Source organism: Urocampus carinirostris, chromosome 11 (genome assembly GCF_059441175.1).
Source record: "Urocampus carinirostris isolate Australia breed hairy pipefish chromosome 11, RoL_Ucar_1.0, whole genome shotgun sequence".
Classification (NCBI taxonomy): Eukaryota; Metazoa; Chordata; class Actinopteri; order Syngnathiformes; family Syngnathidae; genus Urocampus; species Urocampus carinirostris.
The window spans coordinates 1550448-1566694 of record NC_142359.1 but is presented as its reverse complement, the minus strand read 5'-3'; the positions used below and the strand labels follow the sequence as shown (position 1 = coordinate 1566694).

The 16247-nt window shown below is 42.8% G+C and overlaps 1 protein-coding gene across 1 annotated transcript; it reads right to left on the bottom strand.

Moving 5' to 3' along the window:
* Positions 1-899: 899 nt before the first annotated feature.
* Positions 900-15895, bottom strand: rab21 (RAB21, member RAS oncogene family). Its single transcript, XM_088348294.1, has 7 exons — positions 15440-15895; positions 8871-8930; positions 6024-6131; positions 5898-5961; positions 2318-2372; positions 2150-2238; positions 900-1313 (listed from the first exon to the last, which is right to left on the bottom strand). The coding sequence occupies exons 1-7, from the start codon at positions 15572-15574 to the stop codon at positions 1171-1173; spliced, it is 654 nt and encodes a 217-aa protein (XP_088204420.1). The 5' UTR covers positions 15575-15895; the 3' UTR covers positions 900-1170.
* Between the last annotated feature and the right edge of the window lie 352 nt (positions 15896-16247).

The following is a 16247-nucleotide window of genomic DNA, read 5'->3' as shown; positions in this document are numbered from 1 at the left end:
CTTGTGTCATCACTGCCTTCGGTCTGCTTGTTCACCAAGTACTAGCATTTTCTAGATATGCTCGAATAAACTTTTTCATCTCTTGGGGGTTTGGTTGAGTTTTGGGACTGTACTCAAGACGGGCTTTTTTTTTTTAATTCGTTTTCATGCGACAGATGGAAACGACAGCAAAAAACAGCATGTCACTCCAACATTCCTCGTACTAAATGTGTTCCGCCTTGAACAACTTTGCTAAAAGATCAAAGCAGATCGGTGAGGTGGGGAAAAAGGTATCAAGGCTTTTTGAACTCAGTTTAGCATTGTTAGCACACACCCAATTGAGAAAATATTCTTTCAAATTTTTAGGAACACCGGGCAACTCAGACTTTAGAATATTAAAGTTTTCTGCTTTGCTCAAGAGCCACATATGCATGACAAATCCACTCAAAAGTGGATCTTCCTGAGTTCAATTCTACAACTCTGATGCCCCCTTCTGGCCAACGTATTCAGTCCTTCATTGTGGTGCGGCAGCCGAATGAGTTTATGTCTGAGAATAACCTTTTTGGGAGGACGCCGGCAGGTTTCAGGGCTAATCACTCTACTGAGACTGCCCCGGTTAAGGTAACCAACGATCTTCACCTGGCATTGGACTCTGGTTCTTCGTCACTGCTGCCTTTATACCTTCCCGGATGGATAACCGATCGGTCTCTCACGAACCGTCCACTCACGGATCAGACCCTACCTCTCAGATAGCTACGGTGAGATGACCCGTTAGTGTTACTTTTAGCGCTCCGCAGGGCTCAGTCGTTGAACCCCTTCTTTTGCTTCCGTTAGGGGGATATTAGGTTTCCGTTGCTTTGCAAAAAACTAAATGGTGAAAATTTGGAGGCCTGCCTTACGGTAACAAAAATCCACACGACTTATTTCAATAAGCATTTATTAATGAACATTTGTAACTCATTGCACAATCAAACATGCACAAGTGGACTGCTTGCACACACACCCGTTATTCATTAGGAATGAGGCTGGTTAATGGCCGCTCACCATTTTGTGCTTCATCCCGACCCGACATAAGACAAGCCTTTAACGTCAGAAAGGAATTCACGTATCCACCCTCGTCTCAACTAACGATCTGACGGGAAAACACTCGCTCGCCTGACCCGTCTACTTCCCGCGGGAGCGGTCGCCGCGTTATCCGGAGGAGCAGCACCCGCCCGCGGCGGGCGCCACCTGAGGCTCGTCGTCGACGATCTGAACCCCTCTCCGGCCGGACGCCGAAGGGCCGCCGCCATTTCCTTTGGAGCGCTCGTCGGCCTGCGCCGCCTCCATCATTCCTAAACAAAACACAAAAGACGTTACGGTCTTTCGCGGGACAGGGACACAGACCCTGTCCAAGAAATTTTAGTCTGGATACAGCCAATTAAAAGAATGAAATGAAATGATCTGCATTTCTATAGCGCTTTTCAAGTCAAGACTTCCCAAAGCGCTTTACAGTGTGCTTCACATTTCCCAATAGCGGCCGTGCAGCCATGTAAGGCGCTAACCTGCTTATTGGGGGTATTAGGGGTTCAGTGTCTTACCCAAGGACACTTCGACATATAACACTGAGGAGCTGGGATTCGAACTGCAATCTCTTGATCCCAAGACAAGCACTCTACCTCCTGAGCCACTGCCGCTCGAGACACTTCACATATAGCGCTTACCGTAGCTCGGTGACACGACAACGTTTCAATATCACGACCAAAAGTGGGCCAAATGGAGTCTGACTTGCCTCAGTTCAATTCATGTTCAAATCAAGATACTTTTATATCTTATATATTTAGCTCTAAAAGAGCTCTTGGGCGTTTTGCCAAACTGCCTGACAAACGTATACGATATGCTAACGTCAGTTGTTCAAAGCACCTGATTACAAACCTCATTTTTGTGTTATTTACTGCTCTACTGCTGCTAACGAGCCGAGTTTACAGCAGAGGTGTCCAAGTCTCTTGAACTGAGGGTTACATGCTAGGAAATGAAATCTCACAGGAGGGTGGACTAGTACAATAGAGAGATAAAAGGAAAGCGAGGGAGACAGTAAGAGAAAGAATATAGGAAAAAGGAAGAAATGGTGAGCAAAATGGAGAGACAATGAGAAAAAGGGAGAGAGAAGGAAAGAGATAGAGGCGCTTACGTTTACACAAGTCCAAGAAGAGTTCTTGTATGCCGCTGTTGAGTTTGGCGGACGTCTGGTAGTGTTTGGCCCCCACCGAAGCCGCGTAACTGAGGCAAAGAGAATCAAAGGAGGCCTTCAACAAACTCATGCGCGGACCCCAGGCGCTCGTCTTTTTAAGCGGCTCACCTTTCCGCGTCCTCCGTGGAGACGTTTCTGTCTTTGTCCAAATCGATTTTGTTACCTGCACCACAAGCGCGTCGGTCCAGTCAATAAACCATTTCGACAAACAATTTGTTAAAAAGATCGCTTTGTTCTTTTCAAACGCGTCGAGAATTTTTGGAGCACCTCATACGTTTCAGAAAATTAGATAAGGTAAATGGATTTTTAGATATTCTGCAGGGTGGCTACCCACAAATGTCTTGATTATACCTTTTGGCTAGTTTCATTGAGACAAACCGCTCCGAGCAGCCTCCCGAAGACTCGTTGTCAAGGCAACCTTTGCTTCACACATGCGAGATACCCAACCTCGCTGCCAGTCACTGTGAATAATTGAATTACGGAATAGTATTCGACGCACGTCTGACATCGTTTCGTCCTTTTTTTAACATTGAAAACGGAATTCCGACCCGACCTTCAATGTCAGCGCAGTAATACCTCGTTATACGATCACCTCTACAAGCGAGAATTGCGATAGAATAGTTTGAAAAATCCTGCTCGCTGTACGGAGAGAAAAATCCCGGTCAGAGAAATCAAATCAGAGAGAAATCTCACCACTAGCATTAACTCGTCTTCGTTTGCACTTCACATCATAAGACGCTCGTTTTTGCTCACTTGTTGATACAACATAGCAAGTTTGTTTTTAACCGCGTTGCATTTTCTTTTTGAGACTTTAGTAAAGAGTTCTGGAAATGAATTGGTCAGGTATTTCCTGGGAAAAAAATAAATCGGTTAATATTAGGCAATAATGGTGTTTGTGAGAGTGAACTAGCCAAGGAGTACGGTCACTCAACATCTTCTACGGCCATACCACCCCGAGATCTCCGGAAGCTAAGCTGGGTTGGGCCTGGTTAGTCAGGGTCGGGTAGTGTTACTTTAACTGGATTACTTTCAATGACTTTTGGATGACTCCAATACCAAATATGTTGATAAAAGACAAAAGAAACTAAATAGGAATCAAATGACTCCAATTTGTGCAGGCTCGGGGAGTAACGGAATACAAGGAACGGCAAAAATGATGTTTGGATTGATTTTCATTTTGTTTCTGTCGCATTTGATGTTCGTTTTCCCGGAGATCAAAGAGATCAAAGCCAAGAGAGAAAGCTTACCACGTGTTGCGAGTCATCGTTTTATTCCTATTTAGTTTCTTTTGTCTTTTATGAGCATATTTGCTATTGGAGTCATCCAAAAGTCATTGAAAGTAATCCAGTTAAAGTAACCCTACCCAACCCTGTGGTTAGTACTCGAAATGGAACGCACCTCTCTAAAACGAGTTTACACTCCCTTTCCTATCACAGGCACGTCGAGACAAGTGAGCTCCTGCCTCAGTGTCTCCGACCCCGGTCTCTTATCCAATCAGAAGACATGGGGTTGGTAGCAGGGGGGAGGAGTTTTTGGACTTTATTCCATGAGAGCAGGTTTGCGAGTAGGGAACAATGAACAAAGAGAAATAGACTTAATAATCGGCTAGTGGAACAAAAAAAAATGCCGATAACGGGATCCGTCAAATCCACAAGGGATTGATAATTTGTCGACCCCTAATACGTATGCTATTGAAACAGAAAGATGCCCCCATGGCTATAAATCTATCAGGGGTGTGCCTGTTTTTCTGTTTTCTTTTTGCCCCTACGATTTCTTAACAATGTCTTTTCGTTTTGACCACTAAGTGGCAGCATCGCCATTTTTTTACCGCTTCACATTAGAAACAGGAAGACAAACCAGGAAGTCATTCGGTCTCAGCAAAACGTTTGCAGGCAAGCTGCGTCACTCTCTTTATGAATCGTTTGAAAGCTTTAGAAAGCAATGGCCCCGAGTTTATTTCGTAGAACACATGTTCGGCGATCATATCCGGAAAGACTACAAAGGCTTAACTTGGACTTTTTGGAGCTCCGCAGAATTCGATTTGATTTAATTTTTGTGTTCAAAGTACTAGATGGAATGATCAATGTTCCCTTTGATCAATTTATTGAGTTCTTTCGTGTTGATGGTTTACGTGGCCACAGATATAAGTTACAGGTGCCTAGACCTACCAGCAACTTGCATGGAAACTTTATTTCTTTCAGGATACCAAAAATTTGGCCTGACCGGGTTGTTAGTGCAAATTCGGTGCAAACTTTTAAGCAAAGGTTGGCAGAGATAGATTTTTCAAATTTTCTTAGGGGAGGGAGCGTAAGGTGACCAAATTTGGCCATGCTCACTTTCAGCATTAGTTTTGTGTCATGTTTTGATAAATGTACCGTATTATCCGCACTATAAGGCGCAGCGGGTTATAGGGCGCACCCCGAAAAAATCGTTTTTGGTCCTATTTTTGACATACATAAGACGCACCGGATTATAAGGCGCTACAATGGGAACGTAGACAAAACAGTCAGGTAGTTGAGTCCAACTTCTTACCCCCTTAACATTCCCAAAGCTTGCAAAGACGCAAATACGTGTCGTGAACACGTGCGGGATGCGGTGTCCGTACGATGTCACTCAAATGCATCCTTCCATCATTCGGAAGGTTAATGTCTTGGGATTCAAGAAATGCCAACCATTCCTTAGTTTCTATTTTCTTTTTCGCTCGCAACTTTACTGTGCATATGACAATAAACACTTGGAATTGAGTTTAATTTAAAAATAGACACTCCATTCCATCCATTATCTGCACCGCTTATCACAGAAACATCGAGTTCAGTCTAAAACAAGATACAGGGATAATGTATAGCCGGGGTAGCTCACCGAAGTCGTTGTGTACATAATAATGTGCAGCCAATGTCCTCTTATGTCCGTGAGTGTAGTAAATCCAGGAGAATAAAATATTTACAAATACAGTATAGTAAAAAATGCTTTCTGTATGCCGTCAACCACGTGCTGTACACATTCATCTTTTTCGGCCAATTGCAGGCTTTGCTTTGCCGTTTAAGCCAATGCCAGCCTGTAAATGATAAAAAGAATCCGTCCCTTGACCTCTGAATAGCTTTAGCCAATAGTGATCGATTCAAATGATGATTGACACATTGGTTAGCCAATGAAACACCGGTAAATAAATCCCAGCATACACCGCGTACTACTTGGCATGCGGGGGAAAATCGAGTCGGCGGCTGCAAGTTAGTTGGAAGACGCACTGGATTATAAGGCGCATGGTCAGCTTTTGAAAAAAATAAAGGCTTTTAGGTGCGCCTTATAGTGCGGAAAATACGGTATCTAACAATACTTTCAATAAACATTACTACTCCTAAATCGACGAGTTGGAAAGAAAACTTATATGATATTAGATCCATGGACACTCGTTAGTGTGCATTTTCCTTGCGACTGTGTGACAATGAAGGAACATGCGCCTTCTAGTCAGGTCTGGTTTAAGTTATTACAAAATGTCATTCACTCATTTCCAGTGAGTAAGTGAAATATACTTTTAGATAGACTAACAGACGGGGTTTTTTCCTCAACAAATCGTCACCAACAAGAATTGTTTAGCTAGTTAAAGACAATCATATTGCATCAAGCACAAATCTTAAAAAAAGAAGGAAATATTGAACTGATATGTCTGAAAGGGATGACCGGCATTTACCTACTATACATAAACAAATGTCGTTGCCCAGCATCTTCCGCAGTTCTTTCACCCAACTTTTCACCTGCGGAGCAAAAGAAAACTCAGACCCAAGAAAAAGGCCTCCATGAGCATGTAGCTGGTTACCTTCTGGAAGGAGTCTTCGTCGGTGATGTCGTAGACCAGGACGGCTCCGTTGGAGTCTCTGTAGTAAATGGGACCCAGCGCGTGGAAACGCTCTTGACCCGCCGTGTCCTGCCCGAAACACACGTATACGACGGTCACGTGATCCGCCGCGTCCTGCTCGTATAATCATCAAAGCGGCGCCGCCATCGAGCGGCTGCCTTTCCAGCAGCTCCCGTTATCTCTCACTTTTTGTGATTTTTTTTGTTTTATTGTCTGCTTCTATCTTCTTTGTTTTTCTTCCCGTTTTGACAACTACACTATGGATTACTTTCTATCCTATGGACATGGGTTTTAGCGCACAAAATTGCGTTTATTCAAGGAATCAACTCCTTGCCCTGAAGAATTCTCGTGCCGGCGTGATGAAGGGGCCTATCGTGGAAGAAGAGCCAGAGCTAGCGAAGCGGCTAGCGGCGTTTTAAGTCTTCGGTACTATCCGTAATCATGGTAAATGTGAACTCACTACCAAATAAGACCAACAAGTGCTGGTGGAAAACATCGAAGCGCACAGGGAGCGCAGTTGCTGTGTTTTGCGGAAACGTGGCTCACGTTTAGCATTCCGGACGCTAACGTGTAGCCACCCGGAGCTACCCGGAGCAATCCGGCTTCAACGCCGCTAAACAGAGACACGAAAGCCGGGGGGAATCGGAGAAGAGGCGGACTTGCTAACGTGAGGTGGTGTATCCCTGGACACAAAGAAAAGATTTCCATCTGCCGCAGGGATGTCGAACTTTTGGACTGGCGCGTGACGTCATCCACTCCGCTACAAGCACCCCTAGGGCATCATGTTAATCTGTTAATAAACAACAGAGTAGACTGCTGGAAGTGTGAATTTCCCTACGGGGATGAATAAAGTATCTATCTTTCTAACTATCTACATTTAATCTACATTCACACTGCAGAGCTTAATGCTAAATTCTCATTTCTTGGTGAAATCGGATGACTGTGCGAGATGCTTCACGTTACCAGATGCGACTTCTGTGCGTCTTCATTTCCTGTGTAAACGTAGCAATTCGCCCGCATGCACGCGAGAGGACACGTGACGTCACAACACACAATACACTCATGGTTAAGGAAGCACTCATGGATGTAAACATCAGAGCGGTGTCTCCCCAAATATAATCAAATCCCGAAGCTAGCTTTCCCCTCTTGAATAGTGTCCCACCTGGTGAGATTTGAATAGAAATATTGTTAACTACCAGGGTTCGGGTTACTACCTGATCCTGGTAAAACTTGAGGAAAAAATAAATATACATTATTTAAAGAGAAAAATAAAAAAAATAATGGTAAATGGTCTGCATTCTAACCCTAACCAGACCTGCTTATTGGAGGCATTAGGGATTCAGTGTCTTGCCCAAGGACACTTCGACGTATAACACGGAGGAGCCGGGAATCGAAACAGCGATCATTCATTTTCTTCTTCATTTTTGTCTTTTTTTTCCTTCGATGCCTCTCTTTGGGAGAATAAACAATGAGCACAGCAGGCAATCCAGCTCGCCGACCGTTAACGGGGCTAACCTAGACCGAACGAAACCAGAAGCCTGCAGGAGCCCCCAAGCTATCGGGGAGCTATCCTGACAATATTATATTAGTTGCGAGACAAGCGGCAAAAAAAAAACGAGAGGAAAAGTCACCATCGAATACCTACGATGAAACAAAGTCAAAAAAAGGAATACACGATGTACACGACAGCAGTTAAACTTACCCCCCTTTGATGATCAACTCAGACAAAAGAGTCAGAAGTTAGGCTAAGTTCCAATAACTCCAAGCTGAAATAAGCGCTACGCATTCGCTGAACACTACAATCGCCTTCTCTATCTAGCGCCATTGTTTTGGTTCTTGTTAGCATTCGGTGACATCACAGCACTAGGGGATACGAGGTGAAACGATCTCCTTTGAAAATTAATTTCTCGGGATCCGTGGCACGTGAAGCATATCTGCACGATTGTGGGAAGGAACAGTACATGTTCTGTGCCTAATTGAAAAAAAAAGGGTCTTTTATAACCCCTTTAGGGGTTAACAGATGGGATACTTGTCGTGGCGTCTGTGCACAAAAACAGGATCCCTGCAGTGTGAACCTAGTCATATATACATATTAGAGAAAAGATCGGGCCTAAAAAAATCCGGCTTAGCTTGACCCGGCCTGTAGGTATATAAGCACGAACCCGGCCCATTAAGTTAATTTGAGTAAACCCGGAGCTTGACTTCAGCGTGGAAGTGTGAGTTTCGGCTGAATTACACAGCTTGAGGTTTACTTGGGGCAGAGTCCCTCGCATCAAGTGACAAAGTGAGGCAAAATGAAACCGAACGAAATGGCGCCGAAAAGAAAATCGTATTCTGCAGATGACAAAAACAGAAAGTGTGTAAAGCTTGTAAGCTATTGGCGAGAAGCGAAAACGGACGTCTGACATGAGCCACGAGGAGGTGGAAAGAGGAAGCCGCGCATTTGACACCCCGAGACCAAGGATGAAAATTTCTTTGGATTTCGTGATCGGTAAGTTTCAAAAGCACGTGCTTTATGATATTTATCTAAATCATAGAACTTTGGCGCCAAAGTGCAGCGCTTAAGTGAGTTACGCAAGAAAAAATATTGTTACTTCGGCAAAAATGACTCAAGTAGTAGTAAAAAACAGTCCTCTAAATAATGACCTGATTAAAAGTAAGTACATGCTGTGCAGATCATCCACGTAGGAAAAACTAAACCAATACCTAACGGCTCGATTTAATGATGGCCATTTGAAGCCCCAACCCTTCCCTCTAATTTGTATACAAGGGTCCTGCGATTGCCCCCTCCTGTCAATGCAATCTTACCCATATGGCCAGGTTGACCCGCTTTCCTGCGATGTTGAGCTTCTTGGTAAGGAAGGACGCCTGCACACAAACGCATCCATCGTCAAAAACACAGAATTTAAAAAGCACGCGTCCGAATGATTTCAAAATTATTTTTTAAAAAGGACAGTGGAAATGGTCTGCATTTCTATAGCGCTTTTCAAGTCAATGAAGACCTCCCAAAGCGCTTTACAATGTACTTCACACTTAAGCCACTCAAATGTGGGGGAAAAATATAAAAGAATAGAGCCAAAAGTAGCTCATTCTCCTCTAGGAAAATGTATGAAAAAAACACATTTGAGAGCGCCCTTTTTAAATCAATTAAGAATAATCAAAATAAAACAATTTGTATTTTTCAAAATAAATATCCCCTAATTTGGTTGTTTTTCTTTAAAATACTAAAAAATGTGGATATTATTAACTGACCCAAAAACTGGATATCTCTTACAGGAGAATGTGTTTTCATTTTACCAAGAAAAAAACTAAAAAAAATTGAGATTAAAAAAGCGGCTGTCATTTTGCGCCTCCTAGTGATTAAAACACTTGAACTATTAAAAAACTATATAAATATGCATTTTTGTTATAAACTCGTAGGTAGAGAAATGTCGATTTGACATAACCCGAGTCTCGCCTGGAGAGAGCTTAGCGTGATTTTTGCGCATCTTGCTGCTACAGGTTTCTCTTCATATTTTTTATCCCCCCTTTTTTCTTTTTCTATTTTTCTCCCTTTTTTTCTTTTTAAAATTATTTTATTCTTTTTTCTGTGGTTACGCTATTTTCCTTTCGACTTATTCTCAATTTGTTACGTCGTTACTGACGGGCGTGTCCAAGATATGCACGATTGTTTCATGTGTGCATAACCTGTTCTCTATTTTATATAGAGATCGCATGAATGTTTTTGGGATGGGATTTCATCCATCATTTTACCCCCAAAAACGGCACCGATATCCCAAGTGCAATTTATACAGGTTTGTTTTCCTTCTTAATTATGCATTTTTGAGCTGGGGCGACTAATACTCCGGAGAGACCTATAGTTCCCTCTGTAAGATAAAATACTGTGATATTTCAAAAATAAATATATTTGAATAGCAATCTGTTTCTATGTCAATTTCCCATTATTCCAATCCCGAGTTCTTGAATAAGAAAGTTCGACCACTAGATGTCACTGTATTATGTGGTGCAACCGAAAACAAGTGCTACGAGGAGGAAAAAAACTATAGAGCCAGTGACCAAACTGTATTATTGTACTTTCTCTTTTTCAAATCGCCTTTTTTTACAAGGTTTGGGGATTTGGGGTACCCATAGTAGCAAGATGGCGGACAATCACGTCAGTACCCTCTTGGTGAGGCTAATGCTGTGCGATATAAATGCAAATTTCTCAACAGATCCCTTAACCGCCAAGATGGTGACTCGTCGGGCACCACTTCCTGTGGTGTGTCTTGGGATGTTTTTCAACAATAGTATGAAAGCCACAAGTGATGCAATGTGTGTTGTCTGATATGACACTCAAATTTCTGGAAGAAATTGGTATTTCCTTGGTGATTTAGGATCAGGGTTGGGTAGGGTTACTTTAACTGGATTACTTTCAATGACTTTTGGATGACTCCAATACCAAATATGCTAAGAAAAGACAACAGAAACTAAATATGGATAAAAGGACTCCATTTTCTGCAGGCTTGGGGAGTAACGGAACACATAGAACGGCAAAAATGATGTTGGCAAGCTGGATTTATTTTCATTTTGTTTCTGTCGCATTTGATGTTAGTTTTTCCGGAGATCCAAGAGATCAAAGCCAGGAGAGAAAGCTTACCCCGTGTTGTGAGTCGTCATTTTATTCATATTATATTCATATTATAGTATTGGAGTAATCCAAAAGTAATTGAAAGTAATCCAGTTAAAGTAACCTTACCCAACCCTGTTTAAGATTTAGTGGTATTGTCACATGTCCGCCTCATCTCTTAAGAGCGCAAAGACACAGAAAAACAACGGTGACCGGATGATGAAGATGCCGTATCTGAGTCAGATCAGGAGGCTTCTCCTACTCTGTTTGGTGTGGGGGAGAAAAACCCTACCCCAAAAAAAGAAAACGTCCGAGAAAGGGATAGGCGCAGTCAGGTTGTGATTCGTGGGTGCTAAACGATACACGCTGTCCCTTTAAACGGCTACACTGCTGGGTTGCCACATCAAGTGGAATCTCAGCAACGGGTGTGTACATGCCTCAACTAGTTTTATAACAACCATAAATAAGAGCAGCGCATGACATAACATGCGCATTCAATTGTTCCACTTTCTGTCTAACACAATAGATTGCATTTGTGTTCTGAATATTTAATAGCTAGTTGATGACGTGCTGAATTTAGTATGGCTCAGGGGCTGCAGCCAGACGATGTTATCAGGTGGACCGGATCGGTAAAAACATGTTAATGCCGAATATATTTCCAGTACTATGCTTTATCGTTCAGCCTACATGAGTAGCCTACCCTGCAAATTATAATCACACGGCTGAAAGGGATATTTCTTCAGCACGACACGTGTATTCACAACCAATGGGGAAAAATGATTTTCATATTTAACATTGAATTCACAAATTTTAACACTTGAACAAATGTAGCTTTACATCAGAACCAACTTACCACACTAAACAAACTCACGAGGGAGCTAAGAATAAAAAACACGCCTGCTGCAATTATCATACTGCTTTGAAATCGATTTTAAAAAAATACAGAATTAAGAGTTGTAGCCGTGAACGGGCAATAACGAATCGGGAACCTTTTTAACCCCAAGACACATAAAAGCCTAAATATATCTGTGTTTTTTGGAGAGAGCCACAGCATATATTTCAAGACACATTTCAGCAAAACTGCTAAACCTTCTCTCCAGACAACAGCCAATTTTTCAGAGCATTTTATCTCACTGTGACATTAAATGGTTTAATAAGAAGTATGAATTAATAATGAAGCCAGGGCCTGTGTCCCTTATCAATATCAATATCCGACTGAAAATGGGTCTCCCTCCCACAGTTACTTAAACGTGTTGAGGCTCATTTTTGTCCTAAATAATAGTTTGAAACAATGTGCAAGCAAAGTTATTTTGTAAAAATGTCACCAAATACTGCAAGTGAGGATACCTACGTATTTACCTTCAGTGCAGACAACGTAAGGAAAAGGATAAAGAGTGCGCGCACCCTGTGCATAGCTCGGCCCATTCCTACTGCTTACCCGATTAAATTGCTTTACATTCTTTACTGGAGCTTCTGGGTTCGTTCGGTGGCCTTTCCTCATAAAGTACCCCAACAATGAACAAAGATTGTTTAATGAGTGTCCATATTAAGGATTATTTAGCAATTTACAGGCACAACAGGGTCTGTTGGTGTGACACCCTGACTGTAAACTGCAGTTCAAATTGTGTCCAGTATATGGTGGAGCAAACCCTGTAACGGTCACTATTGTCTTTGCATTGCACATGCTACAGTCTATGTTGAGTGGCTGTGTTTGGTTGCTGTTGGAGGTGTCAGTGAGGGTTGTTCAAGCCAAGAAAAATCTGTCCTTGTACACATTGGTTGTTTTTATTTTCCAGCGGGTCCCATTTCCGGATCAAGTTTTTCTCTGCCTGTGATTTTGTCTCCCCCCCTCTTACTTGCTCATTTGTAATGGTAAGCTTGTTATCCTGCCACATTTATTTATTTTATTGAAACATTAGTAATGATGTTTGAATAAGCAATGTTTGTAATCCCTAAATCGGGCCACGTTGTTGGAGTGTGATGTAGTGTGTTTGTGTCAATAAAGTTTGTTAAAACCCCAATGTTGAATGTAACAATACACAAAACAATTACACATGCTCTATGTCATCACCAAGCCACATGAACTCATGAAAAGAGCCGTGTATAGCATGGAACCCGCAAAACAATATTGAGCACAGCTACTCATGGAATCAATTGCCACAACAAATGCTAGCCCGAGGCAATAGTGGTAGAAAGAGAATTCCAGTCCAGTATAGATATGACACATTTTGTCTACAGACTTTGCCAAGGACTGGCTCACTCTCGCCGCCATCAAAGACGCCATCTGGACCTCCAGAAACCTGCTGGTAAGGAGGTGCAGGCAGATCCCCCCATGGCTGCAGATACCATACAATCTGCAAGCGGCAAGCCTAGGACGCAGCCATAAAGAAGAGTTGTCTGCACCCACCCGGAGAAGGGAACCGGAGCTCCACTGTGGGGGTCCCGGCAGCAACGGCCTGGCTATTCGGGTGGTTGTGGAAAGTAGAAGCAAGAAGGGAGAGGACCCATCTGAGCATCCCGGGCAGAGGACTGGAGGATGCTGCTTGGGAGGGTGGGGAGAAATCCCACTTGAGAAGACGGAGCTGTGCCCCTGCACAATAGTATTGCCCTTTACACATTGGTTAACTGCTGTGATAAGTCTCATCTCATCTCATCTCATTAGCTGCACCGCTTATTCTCAGTAGGGTCGCGGGGGTGCTGGAGCCCATCCCAGCCATCTCCGGGCAGTGGGCAGGGGAAACCCTGAATTGGTTGCCAGCCAATCGCAGGGCACGCAGGGACAGACTACTCGCTCGCTCATTCACACCTAGGGACAATTCTGACCGGCCAATTCGCCTGAAATGCATGTTTTTGGAATGTGGGAGGAAACCGGAGTGCCCGGAGGAAACCCACGCAAGCACGGGGAGAACATACAAACTCCGCACAGGAAGTCCGGTAGCTGGATTTGAACCCACACAGGAGGTTCCCGAGACCTTAGAACTGTGCCGCACACGCGCTAACCACTGCGCCGCCGTGCTGCCCGCTGTTAAAAGTGTCGATAAAAATTGTTCAAACCTCATATTGTTAGAATATGATATAATGAAATTGTGAATATGTTTAATTGCTGTTATAAGTGTCGAGAAAAATTGCTCAAAACTCACATTGTTTATTTGCTGTTAAAAGTGTCCATAAAATTGTTCAAACTAAAAACTACAGTTGATTTGTCACACAAACAGACCCAGTTTTAGCTGTAAAACGCCCAATAATCCTGTAACCTTTTTTTTTTGCACTATGATGACTATTTTTGCACCAAATGCATATTGCACTAACCCTTACGATACCAAACTGTATGTAACATCCTACATACTGACATTTCTTGTGTAAATATTGTGTCAATTATAACTATAACCTTATGTTCTCTGTTCCTTTATCTTCTTGTTTTTTTTTACCTCACTGTAAATGTGTGAAACTGGAGTGTCATGCCCAATTTCGTTGTCACAATATGTTAACCCAGTTTGTATCAATGACAATAAAGGTATATTCTATTTTATTCTATACAGAAGCACATAAAGCATTCTATGTTCATTGTTCATACACTTAAATATGAAAAGCAAAACAACAAACTTTAAACCAATACCAACATTTTACCCAGAAGCTCTAACAGAGCAATTCGATTGGGTGAGTGGTAGGATTGGGTGGAGCTATAGGACAGGACAGGACACGCACACTACCTCTCGCCCAGCGTCGCCTGCACTGAAGGTATCCTCGTTTACAGTACAGTGGAACCTCGGTTTTCGAACGCCTCTCAGTTCGAACAAATCGGAGTCCGACCAAAAATTTCGAGAAATTCTTGCTTCGCTGTTCGGTCAAAAAATCGGAGTTCGAACGCCGGTAATGCGTGAGTGCGTACGCTAGGGTGCCATGCTGAGCGGCGTACGCGTGTAGATGGCTCTTTTCCTGACCGACTGTAATCGCGTGCGGACGTGCTTTCTTTTGCTTTCGCTTTTAATATAGGTGTACAAAGTGTTTTAGCCCTTTTTTTTTCATTTTTACACGTTCATGTTAGCGTAATCTTTCGTACGGAAGATTATGATAACGCGAATTTACGATTAGCCCGGGTTAGCTTCATGTTTACGTTAAACATTCAAGGTAAACATTCAGGGTGTTGGAACGGAGCCCCCTTTCCAATGAACCGCTCACCACTTCTTGAGGAGACCCGGGTGCTAAATGACTTGTAAACGACCTGATTTTTTTATTTTTACACGTTCATGTTAGCGTCATCTTTCGTACGGAAGTGTACCATAGCGCGAACGTACGATTAGCTTTATGTTTACGTTAAACATTAAAGGTAAAACATTCTGGGTGTTGGAACGGATTACAACGATTTACATTATTTTTAATGGGAAAAAAGATTTTGGTGATCGAACAAATCGGTTTTCGAACAGGGTTCTGGAACGGATTATGGTCGAGAACCGAGGTTCCACTGTATTTTGTGACATTTTAACGAAATACCCTTTTTTAAAACCATTTTAAGGGAAAAATGAGCCTAAACACACTTAAGTAACTGCGGGAGGGAGTCACATTTTAAGTGGTGTCTTTTGTTGAATCTCATATTAAAACAAGGTGTGTCTTTCTCGGTTCCGGATCCCCGCTCGACCGGGACAACATGAGGGTAAAAACACACTTACCCCACTGGCCGAGTGACAGCCTTTTCCATGTTGCTTAACAAGCGGGGGTACTTGTTTTCTACACCTGAGTCCACCGAAGGAAAACCCGCCCCCTGGATTCTCACCTGAAGAGTCGTGATGTGCTTGTCGTTGAATTTGTTCTCGCAGTATCGGAGCACCATAGACGTTTTGCCCACGCAGCCTTCGCCCAAAAGGACCACCTTGAACGAGAAGCCTTTGCCGCCGCCAGCTGCAGCCATAGCGGCCGCTAAAACAAGCTCGTTACTCCCTTTCTTTTCCCTTTACTGTAGCTAATGCTAACACTTAGCAAATACGTCACAGCGAGCTAGCTAGCTTCTTTTTCCTTACTGTCGCAAATGCTAGCGCTTGGCAAGTCACCCCCAGTTTCGAGTAAAGCAGTGAACGGAGACAAATGAAAAATGCTGGTTGTCGACTGCGAACTCGTTCCAAGTGGGACTTGTTGTTGCGAAAGTCAGAGTGACGCCAATGCAACTAATGGCGTCTGTTGGCTACAGCTAGCCAGCTAGCCCCAAAGATCGTCTATTGGTGTAAAGCGAACTACTCGGTCACGGGTGCGATGACGTCACAGTGTCCGCCCGTCAAAACAGCAGGGTGAATCATGGTTACGAATGTCAACGTCATTTCTATTTTGTTGTCACTTTTTCCATTCAAAGGAGTAAAAAGCAGTGAAAAGAGAAAGAAAAAAGACGGAAATAAATAAGAAGAGCAAGAAACATAAGTAAAAAGCGAGGGGAAAACTAGCAAAGAATTTGAAAAGGGAAAATAGAGATCGAAATAAGAAAAAAAACAAGAATTAAGAAAAAAGCTTGGAAAAAAAAATCAAAGAACAACTAAAACACAAAAAGGAAAATGCAGTACAAAGTAAAAAATTCAAAAAATAAGACAAAAAGG